The sequence below is a fragment of the Quercus robur genome, chromosome 10 (assembly GCF_932294415.1).
Source record: "Quercus robur chromosome 10, dhQueRobu3.1, whole genome shotgun sequence".
Classification (NCBI taxonomy): domain Eukaryota; kingdom Viridiplantae; phylum Streptophyta; class Magnoliopsida; order Fagales; family Fagaceae; genus Quercus; species Quercus robur.
The window spans coordinates 30,998,883-31,026,815 of NC_065543.1; the positions used below are offsets into that span (position 1 = coordinate 30,998,883).

General features: G+C 33.2%; 1 protein-coding gene and 1 long non-coding RNA gene across 3 annotated transcripts; one reads left to right on the plus strand and one right to left on the minus strand.

Moving 5' to 3' along the window:
• The first annotated feature begins 4,107 nt into the window (after positions 1-4,107).
• LOC126703282 (uncharacterized) lies at positions 4,108-7,179 on the plus strand. 2 transcript variants are annotated; one of them, XR_007647996.1, is made up of 3 exons: positions 4,108-4,347; positions 4,550-4,926; positions 6,628-7,179. It is a non-coding gene; the product is annotated as an uncharacterized LOC126703282 (long non-coding RNA). The 2 variants fall into 2 exon arrangements; XR_007647997.1 differs by having other exon boundaries at positions 4,125-4,347; positions 4,604-4,926.
• Positions 7,180-10,190: 3,011 nt separating this feature from the next.
• Positions 10,191-27,235, minus strand: LOC126702575 (probable LRR receptor-like serine/threonine-protein kinase At1g53430). The gene is made up of 24 exons (XM_050401320.1): positions 26,970-27,235; positions 24,317-24,497; positions 19,693-19,764; positions 19,039-19,107; positions 18,857-18,928; positions 18,702-18,773; positions 17,966-18,037; positions 17,811-17,882; positions 17,631-17,702; positions 17,461-17,532; positions 17,286-17,357; positions 16,040-16,108; positions 15,833-15,901; positions 15,594-15,656; positions 15,389-15,427; positions 15,250-15,299; positions 14,774-15,135; positions 14,413-14,611; positions 14,201-14,335; positions 12,520-12,638; positions 12,179-12,389; positions 11,834-12,071; positions 11,029-11,179; positions 10,191-10,798 (listed from the first exon to the last, which is right to left on the minus strand). Exons 1-24 carry the CDS (start codon positions 27,094-27,096, stop codon positions 10,364-10,366), a joined length of 3,093 nt encoding a protein of 1,030 aa, XP_050257277.1. The 5' UTR covers positions 27,097-27,235; the 3' UTR covers positions 10,191-10,363.
• Positions 27,236-27,933: the final 698 nt, after the last annotated feature.

Genomic DNA, 27,933 nt, shown 5'->3' on the forward strand with positions numbered 1-27,933 from the left:
GAAATAAATCACAAACAAACCAAACCTACTTATCAGTTTTCCCTAATTTTCAAGTACATAATCTTAAAGAGAAAAATATAGAAGGGTTCCAACTTGGGAGCCCTATAAGAATTAGAGTCATTTTAAGATTAAGTTTCATATTCTTCCAAGAAGAGAAAAAATGATTATGAGGAGATAGAAATAAGGATTTACCACCAAACTTTCTATGGATTATACAACCAAATTGTTATGGATTTCAATAATAAATTTTTCTATTTTATCTACTAAGAAACTATATTGGGATTTTTGGAATTCTCATTTAACTTCATCCAGTAGAGATGCCATGATTGAAAAACATACACAAACACATATATTAACTTAACACACAGTCAATGTTGCAACTCTGTCACCCAAAACAAATCAAAAATTGAAGTGAAATGAACCAAAATACTCATCTAATCTTCCTCATCTCCAGGGTAATATAACCTTGGATTGTACTTCTTTTTTTATTCAATTTCAATTTCAAGGAGATGGAGAGTCATCATTGCTGTTGGGAAATTTAGACCCCGGTTGATAGAATTAACAAGTTTTAAACCCAAGTTGTTAATTAGATTTATTATGAATAAAACTTGTTAAAACAAACAAACATCAATATCATGTCAAAATCATGGAGCGGAAAAAATAAATAAGACAAGATATGATGACCTAGGAAAACCAATGAAACAAACTAGTTTCACAGTAAAAAACCTAGGGGAAAACCTTCCCGAAAAGCAATTAACTATAGTAAAGAAAAGTTTTAGATCTAGTACAAAACCTTTGTCTCTAGACTCTACAATCCCCGTAGATGAACTCATAGCAGAAACCTTTTACCACTTCAGAACCTCTGAACTCTTCAATATATGAATGCCACCCTTTTTGCACAAATCCCAGTACGTGACTAACCAATGATGCACGGATCTCAGTACGTGACTAACCAATGATGCACGTCTCCCAATACGTGACTAACACACCAACTAGAAGAAGATGTTGGCTGCAAAGTTCTTCACTTCATCAACAATGAAGATCAAGAAGTACTTGGTTACAAAACCCTAAGGCGCAAAGACGCAGTAGTTTCTTTCAGAGAGAATAAGGCTTCAGTCACCTTTTGCATTTGTTGTCCTTGTATTCTCCTATGTGACGGCCTCTGAAATAAGTCTTATATATGTCTAGGGTTGTGAGAAGAGAAACCCTACACATACATGTTAGCATGGACCAAAAATTAGATCTGGAAATCTGAATTTCGTAAAGGTCGATCAATCGAGGAGGTGTCGAAGGGACAAAAATTTGCTCGATCAATCGACCTAGCTATCGAGAGGTGTCGAGATTGCAATAAGAAGCAAGTGAAGAGCTTGACAAATAAGCCAAGTGTCGAGTAGCTACCGAGCTTTAAAATTCAGCACTTTCTCAGTTGATTCTTGGACAGACTTACACGACTTTAACACTTGAACTTGAAACAAGGTTTCTTGAAGTATTAAACACATCCTAGATCTACCTAAATACAAATAAAGTGCATTTTGTCAAAGGATTAGTCAATTACATAAAATAGTGACATATGTTCCTAATAAGTGAATCACATATGCCCTAACAGTTGCATCAACAAAACCTAAAGAAACAAATTTTTAGAATTAAGATACAGAAGAAAACAAATAGGGTAGAGACAGAAAGCATGATTAAGTTTCATATTCTTCCAAGAAGGGAAAAAATGATTATGAGGAGATAGAAATAGGGATTTACCACCAAACCTTCTATGGATTACACAGCCAAACTGTCATGGATTTCAATAATAAATTTTTCTATTTTATCTAGCAACTATATTGGAATTTCTTGAATTCTCATTTAACTTCATCCAACAAAGATGCCATGGTTGAAAAACATACACAAACACAGATATTAACCCAACACACAATCAATGTTGCAACCCTGTCACCCAAAACAAATCAAGAATTGAAGTGAAATGAACCAAAATACTCATCTAATCTTCTTCATCTCCAGGGTAATATAACCTTGGATTGTACAACTTCTTTTTTTTATTCAATTTCAACTTCAAGGAGATGGAGAGTCATCGTTGCATCAACAAAAACCTAAAGAAACAAATTTTTAGAATTAAGATACAGAAGAAAACAAATAGGGTAGAGATAGAAAGAATGATATCATAGCCTAAAGATTACTTCTAGATAGTACTGTTACCATAGTGAAGTTAGCAACAAAAAAAATGGAGATGTGAAGGTTTATTGGCATTTTAGAGTACATATGGAGATATGGGTATTGAAAATAAACTTTAAAAAATTAATTAAAAACAAAAGAATATTGCAAGAAATGCACCTATTGGAAAAATTTTAGACCATGTCAAGACGAAGTCTCTACTGTCATATATATGAAGTCATTCTATCCCTTTAACACCGCAAAAAATACCATAAGTCCATATACTATAGACAATTTTTTTTGCAGAAAATAAAAACAAATAAATTAAATAGTTACTTCATAATTCAATTTAAAAAAAAAAAAAAAAAAAAAAAAAAAAAAAAACCCTCAATGTACAGCATAATAATTCCATACATTCCAAAAGAAAACATCAGAGAGAAATTTTAGATTCCATCTTATTTTTGTTGTTGAGTTTGAGGTATGTGTCTTAAAGCTTTCCTCATTGTATCCTTGCCCTTTCAGCAACATGCATATTAAACCAATTGAAACCCCTTTTTTAGAATAAAGCAATGCAGACTGCGGGGTGATTAATGCTTCCCACTCTACCTAATTCTTTGTAATTGATTTGGACATCAATCACTGGACTTTTAAGAAAGATATTTATAGTTACATATCTCTAAGTAAATCAAACCCAAAAACAACTCTACTTTAAGCATCGTACTGCTATCAAATGTTAAAACACCAATATAACTCACACATATATTTAGCTCCATCTAGAGCTTTGGTGTGATTCCTAATTGACCAAACCATTTGTTAAGTCTAACGATTTTCTAATATAATTATGCATGCCAATTTTTAAGTCAATTGCTGATTTGTTGCTACCCTATCTTTGTAGCTCTTTGAATCCGCCTTTTGCTCTCTATCCAAATAATAAATCATTTGTCCCTAGCTAGGATAAATAGAGGTATTCAGCTTAAATAGCTAAAAATCATTATTATGTATCCATTAAAGTTGGGTATAAAAGTCAAGCATCCATACCAATTGCACTGTCTAAAAAAGCATAAAAATTTCATATAATTTAAACAATAATAGATTTTGATAATCCTTAAATCAACTGAAATGTATATTAAATATGATTAGCTTTTAAGCAATAATGATCATTATGGAAATTTTTAGTTAATTCATGATGATTATTACCTAATCTACCTAACCAACTGCACTATACAAATATGCATTAGTAACAACTTCTCAATTGTGAATGAAATTATCCAAAAAAAACCATCCATGATGACCATGAACCATTTCAATGGATTTATTCTCCAGAACTTAAATAAGCATTACTTTTCTTGACCAATGGGTTTAATGATCTGGAAAAAAAAAAAAAAAAAAAAGCAAAAGCAAAATTGAGAGAATGCAGGGAGAAATGTTCTAATGATTCTGACCGTGATGTTCTCTCTCTAAGAGAGTATGTGTCTATACTTTTTTTGTAATGCTATAATGATAAACTACAGGTTCTAAATGAGATTCTCGATGGGACTCTAAGTTGGTGTGCCAAATCAAATTCCAATTGCGCTTTTGTTGGTTACTCTAGTCATGGATGGATACCTTTTGTAATTTAAGTTGAGAATTACATAATAGGATTGCGTGTTTTCTATTCTTGCATATTAGCTATCACAAAACTTAACTACATTGACTTGCTAAAAAGAATTACAAAAATACATACAACTGTAATAACCTTCGAATATTTTTTATCATATGGTATAGCAAAAAAGGCATCAAATGAGGTAAATAACATGATGAAATAGATATATAGTACCTAAAAGAAGCACTAAAGGGAAACACATTACTTTATAATTGTGCGCTGTCTATTCTCTTCAGCAGTTCCATCTCTCCATTGGAAACGAGAAGGGTCATTCTGCCATACCCACCTTTTTTTTTTTTTTTTGGGTGGGTACGGTATCCACTTATAAATCTAACCATTGATTTCACTTGTTTTGATCCTAGCCGTTTATGTGATTTTAATGAATTACTAGTTACCAGTCAAGCAGGTAACATATAAAATCAATCACAAAAAAAAAAAAAAAGACGTTTGTTTTCTCTCTCTTTACTTCTCTGCTGCGTTCTTTTAATTCTGCTCCTTCTCATCGTTCTTGGCTGATCTTCACCTCGTCTTCATACAAATCTCAGGTAACTATTCTTCATACATTTTTCTTGAATTTATCGGCAAGATTTGGGTTTTTGAATGATGGGTTTAATGATTTATTTCAAGTGAAAGTGAGAGTAGGATAGGTTTTTTCTTCATCCCTTCTCCCTTTTCCCTAAATTTATCGTCAAGATTTGGGCCTATTTGATTGGGTTTTTTTTTTTTTTTTTTTTTTTTTTTTTTTAGGAATTTTGGAAAACAAGCGTTAGTAATGTTGTGAAATCTGAATTGAAATTTCAGAATAGGAAAATTCAAATTGCAAATCAAGCCACTTGCTTCGATTTTTCCCCAATGGAAACCCATGTGAAAATTTCCCATTGAAGAAAAACAAAGAAGAGAGGTCAGAAATCAACATGAATAGAGACAGTTCTCTTAAAGCAACTTCAAAATTTTCTGAGCAAAGTCAACTTCCTGTTATAAATGGTAAAGGTAATGGTCAATTGATGTATAAAAAGAAAGGGTCGAAGAAGACACAACATGATTCAAGTGTTAAAAATGGGAAGCCATCAAGTGTGTTCAAGAGGAGAGTATTTTGCTTCTCAAAATCCTTTTCTGAGAATAGGGTAAGTTGTTAAAATTCATACTTCAATTTTGCACTACAAGAACCATGGCCTTGGTATAATTATCACTATTTAGAAGTTCATTGATGTGCCTCTGGTTATGAATGTGTATGTTAAATTGTAAATGTAGAAGAAATGTACACTAGGTATTTTTAATAAATCTTGAAAATAGTATCTATGTCATTTGCAAAAAGAAAATTTGTGCACTGAATAGGACTTGAAATGTGAAACATGAACTTGTCGTCTTGCGAACCTGCCTGAAAGCTGAAACTAAAGGTCTTTGGTTGCTATGTTAAGAATTCTATATTTAATGGTAGAGAACATATAGTTTTTATATTAAACAATTTGGGTTTGGATTAGGCTTCTGAGTTCTTTCCATTAACTTGAATTATATGTGAGGTTTGGTGAACTGAGTCAATTTAGCTTTGTTAAGAAATTGTTTGATGAGATGTCTGTGTGAGTTGTGTATTTTAATGCATGAGTTTTTTTATCTGAGATTTTGAGCAACTAAAATATTATTGTGAAATTTTATGTCTATTGCATTTTCTAGTACTATTATCTAGTGAGGGATTGGGGTCCTAATGAAGGTTGATGGGAAAAATGGCTTAAACATTGCAGTTTGGTTTTTCCATAACCATCATTTTATTCTGCTGGGCAATCAAGTTGCTAGCTAGTTTTATTTTGTGTGAATAGTTATGGATATGTGCTTTTAGAGCAGTCCATCTAGCCTTGGTCCTACTTGCCTATAGTAATTGAATTTGATTCCCAATCTCTCTGAAGTATTGGAAAAAAGTTGGCTTTTTTACCTCTAGTGAATGGGTCCAATAGGAGACTATTTTTATGGCTTTTAGATATATAGATTTGTCTTTATTTTCTATTTCTGTTTTCGTTTGTGGGCCACAAACATAGGATCCCCTGCCTAGCATTGAACACAACCCCCCCCCCCCCCCACCCCAAAAAAAAAAAATCTCTTATCATATTCATTGGATATTTGGAATTTGGTTCCATTATGTTTGATGTTATTTGGCGAGAGTGAAATAGGCTAACGTTTGAGGATATGGAGAGTACAAGGAACTAGCTTCTAGCTTATTTTGTTTGGGACTCACAAATAGAGATTCAATTCTAATGCTATTGAGTCTATCTTTTTATACATAATCTTTTGTATTTTTTCTAATTCCTTAGGCTACTTCTTGCCTTCCTTTGCATGATGTAGTCTCTTTTTAATAAATTTTTATTTATCAAAAAATAATTGAGAAGCATGCATTTTTTTTTTTTGGTTAGTGGTTTGCTATTGGTTTGAAACACTCCTGTATGAGAAGAAAGAAACAAATAGCTCTTAATTCATTTAAAAGAACAAAAAAATAGGATAGTCATGATTTCATTTGGCAAAATTGCTGCAATAAGGCTCATTGCCACTTAAAAAAGTTGGTGAATTACTAAATGTTGAAACTCCATGTTCATGAAATCTTGACATTGCTTTAACACGTCTCCTAACTTTCAAGATATAGACCCATAATAGCTGCCATTAAAGACAATATGGATTCAAATGGTTTGTAAAATGAAGAGGAATGAATTTGTTAAAATGTGTTGATTAAAAGCATTAGAGATGAATGGGCCTTTGCTCATTTTGCACATTTTCTTTTTGAATTAATCTTTAGGAATTGTGATGTTTTTGGTATGATGTTCATGTTCTTTTTATTGCAGCATTTGCACCCATGAATGGAGGAACTGCTTTTGAGTTACCAGATACAAACTCCTGAAGGCAACCATTTGATGCTCAAAGATACTTTTCACATAGTGAAAGTGACTGACAAGACTGTGTATACCTAAATAGAGAAAAGGAGCAAGTTGAGACAATTTTCCTTCAATTTTTCTCTCACTCTATTACTGCTGGTGTCAATGCTTCAGCCAAGATAGCAGCTGGAGCCTGCCCCATTACTGTAGTCGAATAGCCATAGCTTTTCTTCTTTTCTTTGTTGGACGTATGTGTAATTACGTGTCATAGCTCTTTTTTTTTTTTTTTTTTTTTTTTTTTTTTTTTTTTTTTTTTTTTTTTTTTTTTATGGGTCTTCTTTCTTTTCTCTTTTGGAAGTATGTGGAATTATATTTTTTTGGGGTAGCTAGGGGGGTGAAATCTAATTGAAAACAAAATGTTCTCAGTGAAAAAGAGAGAAGTATTATGACATGTAAACTTTTTTTTAGTTGAGAAGAAAAATGAGAATGTAGTAAATGTAATAATGTGCGAATTTATTGTTTTGCCTCTTTTACATAAAATTAATTTTTTAAATAGCATATAAGAAGTAATATTTCTTCAATTATTACATAAGAAGTAATATTTATTAAAAATAATGTTGTGAAAAAAAATATATGAGAATTGCCTTGTCTGAAACCATGATTTAAGTTAAGATTCTGCCAATGTGATGGGAGATAACGGGACATAATGTACACTCGGAAACGATTTCAATAATATCACATTTTGTGCTAAAATTGTATTTTGAAAACATAATTTTTGTGTGAATGCATTCACTTTAAAGGTATTATGGTAATTTTGGTCCTTTTTTTTTCTTTTTTCTTTTTTAAGTTTTAGGGTGATTCAGTCATTTTTTAGGTTCTAAAGGCATTATGGTCATTTTTAGGTTTCAGAGGTATTATGGTAATTGGTGAGGGAAAAAAAAAAGAACCATCGAATGTGACAAAAGTACGCTCACATTTGAAGTTGGTACTGCCCATTGTGACAATGTCGGATGTGAGACAAAAACAAGGGTACAACCAAATGTGGCAAAAGTATAGTCAAGAATGATGTTGATACTGCTTAATATGACAAGTACAAATAAACAATGTATTAGCATGTGTTAGTGTAAAATACACAAGTGTGTTGAGTAAAAGTACCTGTTCACGAAACATCAATTTTGACATATACTTATCATTGTCCCCTATATGTGTTTTTAAACCATTCCAATGTGGGATTGTCATCTTCATCCATCATTTTTTGCTACAAACATATACATAATAAGTAAAAAATTGACTTCAGTGGTGGGCTCAAATGTAAAAGTACGGTCAAATGTGATATTAGTACTACCCAATGTGACGATGAAATTGTCAAATGTGAGGAAAAAAAAGGAATTACTAAATGTGACAAAAGTATTGTTATATGTGATGTTGGTATTGCCGAATGTGACAATGAAACCATCAAATGTGAGAAAAAATAAAAGAACCGCTAAATGTGACAAAAGTACAGTCACATGTGATATTGGTATTGCATAATGTGAGGATAGAACTGTCAAATGTGAAAAAGAAAATAAGGGAACCGCCAAATATGACAAAAGTATCATCAAATTTGATGTTGAAACTGCATAATGTGAGGATGGAATCGTTAAATGTGAGAAAAAAAAAAAGGAATTACCAAATGTGACAAAAAAACTGTCACATGTGATGTTAGAACTGCACAATATGAGGATTGGACCATCAAATATGAGGAAAAAAAATAAGAAAACTGCCAAATGTGACAAAAGTACTGTCAAATGTGATGTTGGAACTGCACAATATGAGGATGGAACCATCAAATGTGAAAAAAAAAAAAAAAAAGAACCACCAAATGTGACCAAAAAACTATTACATGTGATATTGAAACTGTACAATATGAGGATGAAACTATCAAATGTGAGAAAAAAAAAAGGGGGAACCACTAAATGTGACAAAAGTACTATTAAATGTGATGTTGGAAATGCACAATGTGAGGATGGAACAATCAAATGTGAGAAAAAATATGCGAACAAATGTGACAAAAGAACTGTCACATATGATGTTAGAACTACACAATGTGAGATTGGAACCGTCAAATATGAGAAAAAAAAATAAAGGAACCATTAAATGTGACAAAAAAACTGTCACATATGATGTTAGAGTTGCACAACGTGAAAATGGAACCTTCAAATGTAAGAAAAAAATAAGGGAACCACCAAATGTGACAAAAGAACTGTCACATGTGGTGTTGGAACTACACAATGTGAGGATGAAACCGTTAAATGTGAGGATTCGGTAACCTGATATGGTAGGTTGCTTACTAGTGGGTACCGTACCCAAAAAAAAAAAAATGGGGGGTACGGTAGAATTACCCAAGGGTCAATATAACACAACTAAAAGTCCAAAACAAAAACAAAATATTATGCAATTAGAAAATTTTAAGAACTTAACACAATTAATTTTTCCTATAATTTTAACCCAACATCAGACAAAACATGCATAAAAGAAAATAACAATAAGAGATGAAGAAACAATAATTGTAGCAGTATGTATATGGCAAATTGACAATCAAAATCAAATTAATAAAATCAAACTTCTTCAATCTCCCTATCGCTCTCTAATGGAAGGAGAAGTCTGTGTGTAGTTTAGGGGGAAAAAGTAAAAAAAGGAAGACAGATCTTGAATCATAATCAATTCAATTAAATACCCAAACCTAAGACTAAATCAATTCAAACATTTAAAGCAATATTTTTTTTTTAAAAAAAATACTGATAAAGGTTTCTACTCTTTCCGAATAACGAACTCACGTTCTCTCTTATCTCTGTTTTTGCCCTCTCCAAACCTAAATCATATATAACCCCAAATTTCAAAAAATCAAATCAAAACCTAATGTTACCCAAATACCTAAATAAAAATCAATCCAACCAAATTTCTCAAAACTAATTCATATTTCATACCCATACCCATACCCAGATCTAAGAAAGAATGAAAAAAAGAAAAACTTACCGGTAGTAGTTCTCTCAATGTCTGTCTCTTTCTCATCTCTATATCGCAAGGTTTATTTTTTCCTCCTCCATCTCTAGATCGCAAGTATCGTTGTTAAGAAAATTGAAAAGGAAGTGAAAAAAAAGTATCCGAATAGGAGAAACGGAAGGCGCCCTTCTCTCTATCTGTCTCTCTTTTCTCTCAATCTCTCTTTCTCCTTTCTCCGTGTAGCAATCTTCTTCTTCTTTTTATTTTTTTTTTAAACGGTTAGTTTCCTTTTATACCAAGAGGGCTCCCAAACAGTGTTTTAACATAGTGAATCATTATAATTTATCGCTTTTAAACGGTGTTGTAGCATTACCAAACAATATAATATATCGCTTTTTAACTTAAATGTGGCTGAATTTTAGATAGCCACTTTTCCTACATGGCAACACCTCCTTAATTGTAAGAATCAATTTTCTCTTAGTTTCTGCTATTATATATAGAATATGATATGATATAGATATAGATTCTTAAAACAGAGAAAAAAATCATAATTTTTTGTACATGCCCAAATTACTAACTAGCATATTACATGTTTATATATTAGATAATGTATCATGTCCATCCCTATGTAAATAAGAGAGAGAATCTAATCCCAGTCGAGCCAAATCCAAGAATTCAATTTGATTGGGAAAAAAAATCCTGCATATTTTTCTCTATTCATCAGTCACTCTAAATTTATGTCATGAAGATCCTGAAGAAGCTTGCTTGATGAAGAATGGTCTCCACTAGTCTCATCCTTACTTTGGACAGAAAAAGAGGAATCAATCCATGGCCCATTCATTGACATTTCTCTCTGCGTTTGACTGTCATGCAAAAAAGTGGAGCTCACGTGTGTTTGGCTGTCGTGTGAAAGCTTCTCAAAAGCTTTAAACCTTGGATCCAGGTTTGTTTCACTGCGCTTTATTATTGGTGCTTGAACCGCACATTTTCCTTCAATCATACTTACTACGGAAGACATTGATGGTCTGAGAGTGGGAGAGGGGTTGGTGCATAAAAGAGCCAAGCTGAGCATCCTCATTGCCTCTTCAGAGGAGTAGCTTGAACCAAGCTTTGGATCCACAAGTTCAAGTAGGTTTCCTTGCTCTTGTAAGACATAGGCCTTCAATTGCATGTAAAAGAGCAAAGATAAACATTCATGATGTCATGCATACTTGCCAAGTTGATAAGTAGAGAAGATGATAAGCATGAAAGTGTATTAATGTATATACAAGATAGAAAAGAATTTCTGTATCTTCCCAAATTAAGCAACCTTTTATTCACTGTAAAGAAAATATAACAGTAACAATTGTTGACAAAAAAGGATCCTCTAAGAATGGCATAAATATTTACCCAGTCCAGAAGATAAACAAACTCCTCCTTTGGCCTGTAATTGGTGTTGCTTTTCCCACTAACAATCTCCAAAGCTACTACTCCAAAGCTATAAACATCTGCTTTATCGGTCAAGTAACCCCTCATTGCATACTCAGGAGCCATATAACCTCTGAAGAAAAACAGATGGCACTAGAATAGTGAGTATGTGTGCCAGCTAAGAGAGGCTTTCTAATATCCCATTACAAAAACATCTAAAACATTTTCTAAATATAAGTGTAAGATTTTTTGCTCGAATATTAGACAGTATAAAAATGAAAGTGCAACGTATAGTATCACAACACCGCTACAATATTAAATGGCAAAATAAAAGTTCCGAGTCATTGTTGGTTAAGTCTTATTATACAACTTATATATTAAATCCAATGTGCTCTCTCTGACCCCGCCAAAAGTGTGAGTTTTTGAGCATTTGGTATGATTTTTTTTAACAAGAAATAATGGACAAAATTTCTCTCCAAATCAAGTTGGAGAAATCTCTTTCAACTTGCTACATGGTTGTATAAAATGACTATCTACGTGTATTAAATCACATGATTCATTAAATAATATAAACAAGTCATGTGAATATTAAATAATTTATGTAACTAAAAGTACTCAAGGATAGTTTTTCATGTTGCCACATAGTGGGTTGGAGGAACTTAGAGACACTCTGTCCACAAAATTATTTGTATTGTTTGCACTACCTATGTTAAAATTTATTATACCAAAAACCAGTTGTGTTTCAAGAAGCTAAATAAAGGTGGAGAGAGAGAGAAAGAGAACTCACATTGTTCCGGCTATTCGTGTACTAATATGCGTCTGCTCTCCTTCATCAAGCTTAGCTAAACCAAAGTCAGATATCTTGGCGTTTAGATCCTTATCAAGAAGCACATTTGTTGCCTTTATGTCTCTGTGAACAATTTTCAACCTTGATTCCTCATGAAGATAAGCTAACCCCCTGGCTATTCCCAAGCATATCTTCCTCCTCGTTGGCCAATCCAAATGTAGCTGGTGCTCCTCACGACCTAAAATTGGAAACCGAGGGAGAGAGTTTTCAACAGTAAGTCTTACTCTTGATATATATATATATATATATATATATATATAAGGTGGATGTTAGTGAAGGACTTACCAAAAAGTGCACGGGCAAGACTGTTGTTTTCCATGTATTCATATATTAGTAACAACTGGTTTCCTTCAATACAACATCCATAAAGCCTCACAAGATTTGGATGTTGCAATGCAGATATCATGCCTATCTCAGTAACAAATTCACGGTTCCCTTGCTTCGATTTGGAGGATAGCTGCTTAACAGCAATTAAAGCACCATCTGATAGTACACCCTAAGAACAAGAAAAGCAATTTCATAATCATATTTTTACTATCTTGCATTAGTACTCACACTAGTGACATGGCCAAAATGTTGCTAGGATTAACACCTGCCAATAATAAATATCAATAATCCATAATTACCTTGTAAACTGGGCCAAAGCCTCCTTCACCTATCTTATTTGCAGGGTTAAAGTTCCCAGTGGCAGCTTTAATATGTCTTAAAGTAAAATAACCTGTTTGTAAATCTAGACCACGTAGTTCTGTAAGAAGATAAAAAGAGTTAGAAAATTTCCAAGAGAGAGAATAATAGAAAGGATAGATGATAAAAGGCAAACATATTGTTTTCATTACAAAAGTTTGCATGAAGTTCGTTTTTCGCCCATAAACTTTAATAAGTTATTTTTTTGTCCCTAAACTATTGAAACGTTACACTTTCGACCTCAAATTTCAAGATGATTTTTTTTTGTCCCTTAACTATTGAATAAAATTACCTTTTCCTCTTTAAAAATATCTTTCATACGATGCGTTTAATCGATAGTTTCGTACTGCATGTTCACCTTGTGTTTGTGTCCTTTTCCTTTTTTTTTTTTTGAATTTAATGGCCAAGGTCAAACATCTCAAATTCTCTAATGCTAAAAATAGTACCACCTAGTTAGACAAATATGATGAAAACGAGAGTGGATGGAAAGATATAATGTGTAATGATTTAAATAGATTAGGGACAAAAAACAAACTTGAAGAAAACTTCTAAATGAAAACAATACTTTTGCTATGATAAAATGTATTTCTACAAGGTAAACAATGATAAGAACATAGAAAAACACACATCCATAAAAAAGAAGGATCACTATGTCTTTCTATTGGAATGTTAAAGATCGATTAAACCAAAATACAATTGATTATGAATCTTTGCCAAGTGTTGATTTTGCATCATCTTCTCGATGTATCATATCAAAAAACACTTATGGTTGTGAATAGGCAATACCAAATATAAGTTGAAATGAGAATGAGGATCCCACGATAAAGTAATCATTGCACAGTACAATGCCTATGCCTAGTGTTGCCCTTCTGCATTGCTAAAAGAGCTAAACCTTCTATTAGCCAATATTACCTTTAAGGAGCAAAGTGTTCTTTGATTTTTTCTTGTAACTGGATCCTCTAGAACCACAAGAATCCTTAGTTAAAATGGTATTCCAACTCAACACCATTTTTTGAGATTTTGAGAAGAGTTTCTCTTTGGAGAGCTCAATATGATGAAAGTTGTACGTTGTGTTGGGGGGTAGTTATTGTCTATCATTGGCCTCTATGGTAGAATTAGTCGAAGGCCTGAGTGGCAGCAATTTACCATATGGCGGATGTTATTGGTTTGAGTTTGCTTATCCTCAACTCATGAACTTAGTTGAAGCAAAGCTATATGATATTACCCAATTTTTCCAATACAGTAGTTTGATAAATGATTTATCATTCTTATATAGAAACAATGTTTTAAGGAGTCAAATCTGTTATGGCACTAGATCTAGTATTTTGGTGTGTGTGTGTGGAGAGAGAGAGAGAGAGAGAGAGCAGGTGGTGGATTGGCTTGAATTCCAAAGCTACAAAAAAAGATCCCAGAGCATTTATCTGTATAGTGTATATGTGAGTGCATGTATGAGTGAAAGAGTAATTAATGACCATGAACTGCTAATGACAAAAAAAAAAAAAAAAAAAGCATAGACACATCTTCTTATTCTATTTCCAACTTGCAATTTGTAACCATCAAAAAGTCCCTAGACGGTATTTTCTCCGCATCTTTTTTTTATTAAAAAAATGTGATTGATCTTACCTTTATCTTCAAGGACTTTCTTCCCTAGGTAACCCTTCATCCGAAGAAACACCAAAATCAATACAAGGATCACACATGATGCAAGTACAATGCCAACAATAGCTCCAACTGATAGGCCCTCGCCAACATCAAAGTCTATAAAAGGAGAGGAATCACGTACATGCAAGTTAATGACAAAAAAGGTAGAAATCCTAAATTGAAGGAAACCTTACTTGGTGTCACTTCAATGGCAGATATAAGAGGTCCATAGACACCTTTGACAGGAATGGAAGTAGTTCCTTTCCCTGCCCAGTAAAAATGAATCTCCAGAGTGCTACCACTTACAAGAACATCATCAAATTCCTTAATGATGGGTATACCAACTCCTCGAGCTTCCTCCACAATGTTGAAGTCCTTCAACTCCAACTTTCCCTGGAAAAAATAAAAGTTAAAAAGGAAAAGGAAATGTCAAATTAAAACTTTGCAAGCTCCAGCGGGAAGATGAACATCCCTTCTCTTTTCAAAACAAGAAAATCTTGGAAGGCATCAAAGAACAAGCTATATTTTAATCATGAAAATCCTCTGTCAACTCACTTGAATTGAGACATTAAATATGCGCCTCCCTAGGCTGCTAAATGTCTGGTCATTAGAGAACATTATTTCAGCAAAGTGGAGCTTTACTTTGTAACTTCCCTTTCGCAAGCAAAGGCCATAGTACCTAAGTGATAAAGGGGCAACTCGAGCTGTCTCATAGATACCAGTCACATTCAGAGAAAATGTATTCTGTGCACGATATGGAGTATCGTCATTGCCCATGAAGACCCCTGTGCTGCTATAACCCCATTCTTCAGAAATAGAACTAAATTGTGATCGCCCATCTGGAATTATGTCCTGTTCATATTCATTCCCCTCAAAGTTTATTTTTTCTCCTCCACAATTAATAAACAAGGAATAATCTGCAGATATAAGAGTAAGTGTGTGATAAATAAGTTCCATCAGTGTCAAAAGTAACTTCAATAGTAAACTACTAAAGTTCATAAAAGCACAATTTGATATGTATCTTTACTTACGTTTTGGTTTTTTTGAACAGGGAAGGCCCTTCTTCAAGCACCAAGGAATTCTAGAATTTGAAAAGCCAATCAAATAATTTTGTTTTGATGCATTTTGAGCAGGCAGAGTAAATGTGTCTTAGGAAGTTAAAAAACTTACGTGTTGCTCTCCACAGATGAATAACTGGAAACCAAATTCCTGTTTCATAATAAAGATACATTGTTGGCAATACAAGACAATGAATATGCTCGTCATTTTTACATTTTACTTAGCATTGATATAAGAGGAATTAATAGTGATTTTTTTTCCATCCTTTTTAGGAAAAGCTTTGACTACAAAAGTGATTAATACAGAAGAAACTTACACATGTGACCGTGTCTCACAATTAATCTGAGGTGACCCTGAAAAATTGTTGTAAGATATATCCCTGCAACACATTTCATCATGACATTATGAAAAAAATTCTTAACTGGGAAAAAATGAGAATTCAAAAAGCTCACAGTTCAAACACATGACTCACACAAGATCTCACAATTAAAAACAAGTGCATTGACAAATTTAGAGCCTAATGAAATAAAGATTCTGGACTTAAATTAGACCTACCAATTATTTTTGGTGTACTCCAATACCCAGTTCGGCACTTCTCCACTTAATGAATTGTTGGTTAAGTACCTACATCCATAAAATGATTGTCATGTCTTTTCCTGCGAAATGAGTAGTCACAGTGAAGGATCCAAACAGGGACAATTTGAGAAATAAATTAAACATAAAACATTGCGTAATTGAACTAATTTTTGCTCTGTGCCATACATGTCATTTAGCTGTTGATTCCAAAATGTATCTGGAATTGGACCACTCAAATTATTGAAGCTCAAGTCTCTACAAGAAAATAAAATTTTCATATTATCAAAAATATATAAATTACAGAAAATGGAATTCAATTCATTAAACAAGATTTATATTTTATTTTGTTGTACTATAATATTCAGGCAAAATTTGATGCTCCAAAATGCAGTTTCTTGCAGCAATAAAGCCATCAGCACAAAATTTAGTAGTAAATATTACACTTTTTTCCCATTAAATGTTGAGAAAAATTACCATTCATTCAGTGACATATAGGCAATAGGCATATTTCAAAATAAAATGCACAAACAGTAAAATTTATTGAATTGAAATGATTCAATTGCTACTGGATAGCCACAAGTCCGTCTAGTATCTTGAAGTCCTCAGAATAAAATATTCTATCGATGGATAACATAATGAGAAACAAGAAGCAAAAATATTGGAAAGAAAAATTCAATGAGAGAGAGAATAAAGAATAAATAGATAAACTGTGGTAAAGTTAGCCTAGTTTTAAAAGAGAGAACGATTTCATTTTCAGCTACATGATTCCTTTTTATGAGAATAAGAAACTTTCTGGCTAAAAATAGCATACAAAATAATTGCAAATAAATCAACCCTTTTTCCTTTCTCTAAGAATAAAAGGACCGGGGGTTGGGGGAGAGGGGGGGGGGGGTGTTTGAAGAAGAAGAAAGAGTAATCTTAACATGCTTAACCCTTCATATTACATCAACAAGAAGTTAATCCCAAACCAACCTCTATCATGGAAAGAGGATAAATATCACTAAGTTTGGTCGATTAATTAGTAGGCAGATATTAGAAATAATGTGATGCTTTATTCCTTTATGTGTTTGGTTTCCCTATAAGTACTGAAAAAGTGTTCAATTCCCTATTGACAGAATTGAACCTATATCAAATATCCATACGCGTCTGACCTCTCTTTCATTGAATAAAAATCCCAAAGTTTATATGTTGGTAGCAGTCAATCATCTCAAAATAATGAACAATAGTGTTGACAATCAATAACAACTTGAACAACAAATTGAAACTCCATTTTGATCATCTCAAGTCACTTCATAACACTTGTCAGAATAAACCATATAAGATGTCTCATAATGACAGAAGCCAAAACATAAAAAAGTAATCAAACTAGATATAGAAAAAGAAATTCCCAAGTAAAACCTCTCTATGAGTACACCCATTTTAAGAAACTTACAATCGCTTCAAAGATTCTAACTCTCCTATGTAATCTGGGATTAAACCAGTGATTAAGCAATTTCTTAGAACCCTGAGGCACAGGAATAAGACAAAAATCAGAAAGTTAACAAAACTGAAAAGTTAATTACATAGGATTATTTGTTGCAAGAAAACAAGTAAAAAATATAACTTACAAATATTCTAACTTTTTCAAATCCTTCAAATTAGGAAATCCAATACTCAATCCTTTCAAATCAGATATCCTCCTGACAAACATGAAAGATTAGAAAAATCATTTGTGCCATCTTCATACATTTCACATTTTGTACCAATGTATAAGACCGCCTAAGGAGCATGCACTCACAGCTCGGTTAAATTTGATAACAGGGATATGGTGACAGGGATGGGGCCCTCCATGAACGTGCCTTGCATATCACTGCAAGTGATTAATATTTCCTTAGATAACAAAAAAAAAAAAAGTTTTGAAGTCAAAACTCCAAGAGGAAAAAAATGGCAGATAAAATTAATTAAGTACAATACTTACAGTCTATCAAGTTTGCTCCAGTTCCCAATAAAACCAGGTATCTTCCCTGATATTGCAGTCCCATCTATCCTACTGCAGGCAGTATCTCAAGTTTAGGAATTTTGGTATTCTAAAAGCTATATGTCCAACTAATCATGTCAAATTGAATTACTTACAAATCAGTCAAGTTCGTTAATTTTCCAAACGTTTCTGGTATTGTGCTTGTAAAATTGTTTGCATTAAGAACACTGCAAGATAAAGAAATATTTGGTCATGCATTTCCACGAGGCAAGGCAGAAAAATATTGTGGAAGCCTATAAAACAAGGTGCTGATGGTTAACATAGATACTATGTGTAAGGCATAATCACAAATGACATCAAAAGCAAGTTAGCCATCCATACAGATATGAGTTCAAAGTTGAAATATCCAAAATGAATGACAAATACAATCTTCATTTTCATTGAACTCAGAGAAGACACAAAAACATACTAGTATCTGAATGAGATATACTTTTGCATGAACATGAATAACAGCTCGTTTGAGGAATTTATCTTGAAAAAATGCATTTGCATCCTAAAAATCATACAACTGTATCAAACTGAAGAAAAGTTAAAAACTGGTAGAGTTAATAGAAATGTAAGGAAAGATTACAGACCCCTGGATATTGTTAAAATCAATGAATTAGTTCATCGTATTTAGCAATTATCTTCTATGGTTCTACTCAGTGTGTTTTCATTGCCCATTATGAATTACAAAACACTTTTTTTGCAGAAAAGATACTGCAACTTATTAAACCAGAATGCATAATTAGTGAAATATTATTTCCTAGGGAGAGGGAAAAAAAAAAAAAAAAACAAAAAAAATAAATACAAAGAAGAAATTAAAATGGAAAATAAAGGCAAAAGTCTTACAGTCTCTTCAAGTTGCTCAAATTTCCTAGGTTTTCAGGAAGATGTCCATCAAGCTGATTTGCTTCCAAAACCCTATAAAATGCAATTTAAACTATAACCCAGGTTGTACACCATTCTTCTTTAAATTAAGCAATAAAATCTAAGTCAAGACTTACAGCTCCTCAAGTGAACCAATCTCACCAATTCCCTTAGGAATTTCACCACTTAACCGGTTTCCTGAAAGGGACCTGCAGAATACCAACTGTTAGGAAATGAACAACCTGTTGACCCCTTTGGTCAACACCTATATGGCAAATAATAAAGGCTCTCAAAGATACAAATGCAAAAAATAACTTACAGAATGACAAGAGGGAGCTGAGAGAAACTAGATGGAATTGATCCACTGATGTAGTTGAAACTGAGATCACTGTTAAATGAAAGAAAATTCATTTGGTCTTTCTCAATTTCGAGGTCATAAGACAAAAAGGCCAATCTTTGATGAAGTCAAAATTTATATAAAATGGACTACATATTGTTTGGAAAAGGCTTACCAAGTTCCTTAATGATTGTATTAATGTGAATATCTACTCAGAAAACATAGAAGTATTTTTCAGGGTTAATACAATATGGTTGGCATGGTGCATCAGTGTGTGCTTGGACTTGGCAACTAAATCTAGAAGATATATATGAACCTGTCTGGTAGAATAATATACACTTAGCTGGTTTTTGAGTATCCAATAGAAATTAAATGTTTCTGTTGTTTTAATGGTAGTTAGTCATATCATCATCAATTTAATAACAAGTAATGCTCTTAATTTTTACAAGTTCTAAGAAAGCCAACTGAAATCCTATGAGAAATATGGTAGTGTACAGAATAAATGAAGAATGTGCGGACACCTCAATAACTACTCTTCATAATAAAAAAATATCTATGGAAAATTCGGCAAAAATGATAATATGATGAGGTTGATTAACTTCTTAAATGCAGAAAAAACACGAATGTTTCTCTTACAGTTCTTGCAGATTACTAAGATTTCCAAAATCAGCTGGTAGAACTCCGCTTAGATTAAGACGCTTGAGCTGACTGTCATAGCAAATAAAGAAAAAAGCAGAAAAAAAATTGAGACAAAGAGAATAAGAAACTGAATGCAATAAGAATCAGCATATACAGAGACTACCAGTTTAATTAACTTTTCAAATTTGATTTAAATCTATTGAAGCCTTATGATGGTGGGTGAGATTAGGAACTTCGTTGGAGGGACAAAGGAAAGATTAAGTTGCTTAAAGTAGGCCAGGGGTGTTTCAACTCTTCAATAGACACACTTGGAAAATACCTCTAGGTTTACACTTATATTGGATTATCTAAACCAAATACAGATTACACTTGCTTGCCTATTTATAGTTAGATAAGGATGCATGCTATTAGCTAGTTTAAAGCCATAGGCTCCTGGCCCATGTGCAACTAACTAGGCTCCTATGTAACTAATTAGGCTCCTAGCTTATCCGAAACAACCTTTGTTACAACTAGTACAAGCTTGTTAATTGTTACTAAAGCTCAAGTACTAGAATAAACAAGACAGGTAGCTAGGATGCACTGCATCAGTTCAGTCCAGAAATTTCCCATCAAAAAAAGTTTTTGCCATCCAGTTGAGCGATGGTGTATTTTATGTGCAACAAGTATATATATATATATATATATATAGGCTCAAGTACTAGGTGACCCAATTTCTTTCCATCACTTAATACATAGGCTCCATTTCATAATATATATATTGCTAAGTAATAAACTTCATTGAAAAAAGTATAAGGAAAAAAAAAGACAGAACAAGGCACACAGGCAGTGTGCTATGAGGCAACAAAAGAAAAAAAAAACACTAAACAGAAATGAAAGTACAAATATCAAGCATATCAGGAAGAGAAATGAAAGTAACAACACCCGAAGCATTTGCCCATTCAAACAAAGTCTAAAAGAAAAAGAGCTTCAACTCATGAATCGATCTTCATCCCCTTCAAAAGTACGTTTATTCCTTTCCCTCTATATGACCTACATAAGACAATGAGGGATCATGCTCCAAAGCACCTCTGTTATGAGTCTATTAAACTTGCCTGACCAACTCACTATAATTTCCACAACACTATGCGGCATGACCCAATGAACCCCAAAAAGGGATCACACCATTTTCCATAACTCTTGAGCTACTGGCAATGTAGAAGTAAGTGATCACTAGTCTCCCTGTTCCTCTTACATATGCAATACCAATCCATCACCACCAGTTTTCGCCTCCTTAAATTATCAACGGTTAAAATTTTCCCTAACGCTGCTGTCCAAATAAAGAAACTGACCTTTGTAGGCACCTTTGGTTTTCGCAAGAAGTTTCAAAAGAATAGGTGATTAGAGGTTGTAAAGGTTTATAATAAGAGAGAACGTTAAAAACACATCGAGGAGAAAATTTCCAGCACATTTTATTCACCCCATTCCTTCTCAAAGAGCCTGCATATATAAGGTCCGCAAAAGAGGCAACTGATTCTAACTCCCAATCTTGAACTGACTGAATAAAACTAATATTCCAATAGAAAGTGCCGCAGAAGACAACAGCAACTCAGCCATTGAAGCTTCCTTGTTACTAGCAATATTGAAAAGCTCTGAGAAAATATTCTCCAAAGTCAGTCCCTCACACCAAAGGTCATGCCAAAATCTAATAGAAGAACCATCCCCCATCTTAAAGATGATACAAGGATAAAAATCATCCCACCCTTTCTTGATATAATTTCTCAAACCAACCCTATAGGGCCCTGCACCCTATGAGAACACCAACCCAAACATGCTACCAAATTTAGTATCAATTACCCTTCTCCACAAGGCATTCCTTTCCATAGTTATCTCCACAATCATTTCCCCAACAAAGACTTGTTAAATAAAACCAAATCCTGAACACCCAATCCCCCATTTTGAACCGGTACACAAATAATCTTCGACTTTACCAAGTGATACTTAAACTCATCTCCTAATCCTATCCACACAAAATCCCTTTGTAATTTTTCAATACATCTAGCAATATTCACCGGGATAGGAAACAGAGATAAGTATAAGGTAGGCAGGCTGGAAAAGGTGCTCTTTATTAAAGTGATACAGCCCCCCTAAGAAAGATATAATCTTTTCCACCCAACCAATCACTGCTCCATTTTTCTCCAACACTCCAATCCAAAGTTCTTTTGCCGTAAAGTAGCACCTAAGGAAAGACCCAAATAGGTCATAGGTAACTTAGCTACTTTGCATCTAAAAACACCAGCCAATGCTTCTACATTGAGAGCATCACCAACTGGAACCAATTTAGATTTCCCAAAATTTATCTTCAGACCTAAAATAATTTGAAACTAAACAAAAACTGGTTTCAAATGCCAAATTTGCTCTGGATCCACTCCACAAAAAATCGAAGTACTATCTGCAAAGAGGAGATGAGAAATCTCTAAACATTTCCAAGCACTTCTGCCCACCAAGAAACCTGAAATAAAGTTGTCAATCCTAGCCCTCTCAAACATCTGGCCAAGGGCATAACAATAACAAACAAGTGAGGGGGTAAAGGGTCTCCCTATCTCAATCCCCGTGAACTATCGAAGAATCCACCCTGACTCCATTCACAAGCACCAAAAATGGAACTGTGGAAATACACAAGAATATCCACTACCTCCATTAGGCACCAAACCCACACTGTCAAAGCAAATACAACAAGAAATTCCAATGCACATGATCATACACTTTCTCCAAGTCTGCTACACAATGCTCCCAATAATCCTGATTTAAGGCGGCTATCTAAGCATTTATTGGCAATCAACACTGAGTTCAAAATCTGTCATTCTTTGACAAAAGCATTTTGAGGCTCAGGCACCACTTTATCAAGCCTAATGGCCAAAACCTTTGTCAGGATCTTATAGACCCAATAATCAGACAAATCGACCAAAAATCCTTTGTCTCCACTGCCACAGGTTTTTTTGGGATGAAAGTGATGAAGGTAACATTGAGACATTTTTCAAAATTACCATGAGCATGGAGATAATGAAATACCTTCATAATATCTCCCTTCAAAATACCCCAACAGGATTGGAAAAAAGCCATTGTGAATCTAGCAGGATTGAAGCTTTATCCCCATTCATATTGGATACTACCTCAAACACCTCATCCTCTGTAAAACATCTTTCCAGCTAGCTACACACATCGTCTTCCAAAATAGGAAAAAAAAATTAAAAAAAAAAAATCATCCCATCCAACAAAGGCCTACGAACTCTAGACTCCAAATAAATAATCTTATAAAAATCCACTATCTTCTCTTTGATGGTATCTGTTACAAACCCATGGGTAGAACTCACCCTTGAAAACTGGCTTGCAAGGGGAGAGTGACGACGGCTCACTCTAGCGACACTGACCCGTTGGTAGCCCTTTCTCTTTTTGGTGGCTCCACTCAACTATTAGTAATTTTAATCTAACCTCTAGGTCACCCCTTCTGGGATCCAACCACAAAGCTACAACTCATTTGATCCCATACTCAATAAGCTACACCCGATTAATTGGGGTGATAATTAGCTCTGATACCAAATATTACAAACCCATGGGTATAACTCACCCTTGAAAACCGGCTTGCAAAGGGAGGGTGTCCAAGAGCTTATAAATACATGGTTAAACTTACATTTAACCAATGTGAGACACTAGGATCATAACATACCACCATGCTCCGCAGCCGACATCCGTGACGACTCACTCTAGCAACACTAACCCGTTGGTAGCCCTTTCTCTTTTTGGTGGCTCCACTCAACTATCAGTAATTTTAATCTAGCCTCTAGGTCACCCCTTCCAGGATCCGACTACAAAGCCGTAACTCATTTGATCCCATATACAATGAGCTACACCCGATTAATCGGGGTGATGGTTGGCTCTGATACCAAATGTTACAAACTCATGGGTAGAACTTACCCTTAAAAACCGGCCTACAAGGGGAGGGTGCCCAAGAGTTTATAAACACATAGTTAAGCTTACATTTAACCAATGTGAGACACTAGGATCATAACAGTATCCTAATTAGTGATCTCCCCCCATCCACCACTAATCGCCCTATGATGTTGTTGTGGCGATGAGAGTTTGTAAGTCTATTAAAGAACTTTGTATTTTTACCCCTTTCCTTCAAACATGGTAGTTGAGATTTTTGTCTCCAACTAATTTCCTCGATCAACATAATTCTCTCAATATCCGCTCTGTCTTGATCACATTAGTGTTGTTCCCCCTCTAGCAAACAGCAGTTTGTTCTCTAATATTTGTGGAGATGGTATAGAGGTTTGTGGTGGTGGTGGTGGTGGTGGTGGTGGTGGTGGAGGGTGAGAAGTTGGTGAGGGGGAGAGAAGACCTCATCATCTCATTCCAAAGGCAATATTATTGATAATTAAAGGTCAAGTTGTGTGTAACCTACCATTTTTTGTCAGCAACTACTATTATTGTATCAATAGTAAAGCATCAAGCTAAAATATTTGCAAACTATTTTCTAGGATCTAGCTATAAATGAACTGCATAAATAAATATTTGTAAACATTTTATGTGCATTATTATCAAGAAAAATATGGAGAATGTGAAAGAAAATCAAAGCTCATACATGTGTGTGATGCTGCAAACAGACTGAACAGTGCCTTTGCTGAGAGAACAATTGCATGTGACATTGCTTAGCGTGTCTTCTGAAATGAATCTTTCGACACTTTCCTTAGTACTGCAGAAATTTTCACTGATCTTCCAATTTAGATTTTTTAATTTTGAGTTTATTGCTTCAAGAGCTTTCACTGTTAGATACAAAGTCAATTAGTAATATGCATTTACATACATATTAAGGAAGTTATAGAAAAAAAAATTAAAAAAACAAATTAGAGAACATCCAAGTGAAAAAGGAAACAAAAGGCCAAAAAAGTTGTTATAATCATCTTATTGAAAAAAAAAAAAAAAAACATATATTATGTAGCACAGTTTTCTAAGAAGCAATATGACATGCGAGTAATTAGATAACTAACGTCTGTGCATATACTTCAATTATCACATCCGTCTTTGTGAATGCATGCATATCACTGGGTCCCAAAGTAAAGAAAGAATCCAAGTATGATCCTCTTTTTTATCCAACTCTTGTAAATTTTATTTGAGTAAATTTCAATTCATAATTTATACTTCAATTATCACATCCGTCTGTGCATATACTTCAATTATCACATCCGTCTTTTTTATCCAAGTTAAAAACACCATATTTTTATTTGAGTAAATTTCAATTCATAATTTATAGTTTGACCCTATGACAATTTAATTTATATAGTGAATTGCTACATTTTGATTTGGATTCTGTCCAAATTTACAATTTCTAAAAGGAGAAAGTTTGTGTAATAATTAAAAGTTTGTATGCTAAATTGTAATAGAATCAGACAAGAGTGGGTACATTGTAATTGTTTCTTTTTATTTAATAAACCCACATGAAATGTACATAGTAACACCCTTACTTACATCCTTTCTCACAACTATCTTACGTGGTCAATTGTGAATGGCAAGTCTATGTAAAAGTAAAGCGGTCTATCATTATCTGCGGTATAAATTGGAAGTGGAAAAAATTGTGGTCCTAGAACTTCTCTATAGACTAAGCTAATAATTAGTGTCATTTCAGATTTCAATTCCAACATGCTTAATAATCAAACGAATCTTTGACATATTAGTATATCACGTTGTCAAAAACTAAATTGAATAACATTTTTTTTAATTCCTGGTCTGACCAAAAGATATACGTGTTGGACATGATAGTCAAAATAGGGGTTGGAACATCAAGCTATAATGTCAAGCAGATTCTTATTGCAAGAAAATTAATAACAGTTTACATTTATTAAAAAATATAAATGAGAAAACAAGGAATTAATACCCGTCAAACAAAATCTAGGCAAGTCAACAAAAATCAAATTAATTGATGCCAAGTTCAAGTTATCTAAAGTGATCCAAGCCAAAAAAAGAAAAAAAAAAATTAAATTCATTTAATATCACCAACCAACCAATTTATTTCCTACAAGATTACGTACCTACATAACATTACCATTCCCAAATCCAATTTCACAACTTATTAATTTATGTGATTGTGAGTGGCCGACAAAAAGTGGTGAGTCTATATATGCAAAAAATGTTCAACCTTCACCCAAGTCAACAAGTTATGAAATTATTAAAAAAAAAAAGGTGTGCGTCTGTAGAAGTATTATATTTCCTACTTCTATTAATTATATTGAATATTCCTCCAACCAACTTACATAAATAGATTGAATTTTCCTAATAAATCAATGTGTACATTAAATGAAATAATTTATTTAATGATAATATTACTTATTTAAATAAATTAAAAGTAATCCTATATACACAAACTATTTTTAATATTTTACATTATTTTTACAATAAAAGTAAGGAAATTGTTAAAGGTACAACCTATTTTACAATATTTTTTTAAAAATTATTAATACGGTGAGTAGTTATTAGTAAGTAAAAAAAATAATAATATTAATGGTAGGACTAGATGAGAACCAATAAAAATTAGTTACAATAATAGTCTGTAAAGAATTTGTAAAATCGTTTGTGCAAGTAGAGTTACTCAAAAAGTAGATGTGAATGGTTATATTAACGGTTACGTAATGACTTAAAAAAATTTATTAAAAAAAAAAGTTGCAGCAGTAATAGGTAACAGGGACCAGGATCATATCTCATTCAATAGACATATTGCTGATAATTAACATTTTTTGGTTCTCACTTCTCAGGGCATAAAATTTTTGAAAGAGATGAGCCCATCCATTGAAAGTGAAGAAGAATCTAATCGATTTGGATTTTAAATTTCTAGTGATCCAAGAATTCTATAGAAGGAAACTATTACGAAATTTTGGAGGAAAACATTCCCATAATAACCCAATGGTTGATTGCATAGACAAAACATAAATTCAAGAAATGAACAGAAACATTTATGCCAAAATTTCGTAATAGTTTCCTTCTATGGAATTCTTGGGTCACTAGAAATATAAAATCCAAACCGATTTAATTCGAGGAGCAATTCTCTCGATTAATTGGTTTTACCGGTAGAAAACACAGAAAAGTCTTGCAAGTAATTGGCATAAGAAGAAGAGTCGAAAATCAAACACAATTCCCAAGAAATTGTATTCACGGAAAAGAAAACAGCAAAACATGAAAGATTATGCAGAGGAGAACAAATTGTTCAGTTAGAGACTAATAGTGTTATATGGGAAAGTACATACCTTCATTTTGTGGCAAAATTTGAGCGTCCGTTCCAAACTGGGTGAAGCAATTCAAAACGAAAGTGACAAGAACAACGACATAGACAACCTTGGATTCTGAAGTCCCAAGTCCCATCGTTTTCCTCATATAAAAATACTACTTAAACTGCCACAGTACACCTATAAATCTATGAAGAGAGAGAGGTTGGAGGGAAAGAGTAACAGAAAAAGGAACCGCCTGGGTTTAAAAAGATTAGTAATTTGGGCTGATTTTCATTTTAGTCTCAATTTTGATTTTACTACTATTCTCGTCCTAAAAAGAGAAAATTAATTCTATTTTAGCCTCGATAATCTACTAACGGGAAACTCATATGTGACAAACAGACTGCTCAATTGACACATTAAATGTGAACATGATTATTAAAATAATAATAATAATTTATTTGACATTTAAAAATGCCATGTGAGCATATAAATTATTAATAATTTTAATTTCTTAATTTTAATTTAAACTGAAATTAAAATTTTGATTTGAATTAAAATTTTAATTTCTCAATTATTCTAAGGACATAACTTTTGGTACAATTTTATATCACAACTCGTCATGTGGTGAGTTATGAATGGTAAAGATATATTAGTGGGTCATGTAGAAATACACTCTTACAAATTATAACTCATTATATAGTAAATTATGACATAAAATTATATCAAAAATTGTGTCCTTTGCGTAATTAAATACTAAATCGGCAATTGTATATACTCAGCGCAAAACTTGAAAAAATTGTGTCCCTATCGTGAATATCTTCTTCTTTATATTATGAATTAATTTATGATCTTCAAAAGTTGATTACGTGTTTGACTGTGCCGGTGATATTGATTTTTCAAGGCCATCCATCTTCTTTTAATATTATAAAATTAATGTGATCTTTACTTTTTGATAAGGTTGATTTGGGTATGACAGTTGCCAGTTGGTGGTTTTGATCCT

Bases quoted from the DNA above. Each gene is read 5' to 3' on its own strand.
- LOC126702575 (XM_050401320.1), bottom strand. From the start codon at position 27,096: ATGAGGAAAACGATGGGACTTGGGACTTCAGAATCCAAGGTTGTCTAT. The intron at 18,038-18,701 runs GTAAGACTTTTG...TTTATCTTGCAG, and splicing joins TTGAGCAACTTGAAGAGACT to TGTTCTTAATGCAAACAATT. The intron at 12,639-14,200 runs GTAAGATCAATC...ATCTTCTTACAG, and splicing joins GAAAGTCCTTGAAGATAAAG to AACTACGTGGTCTAGATTTA.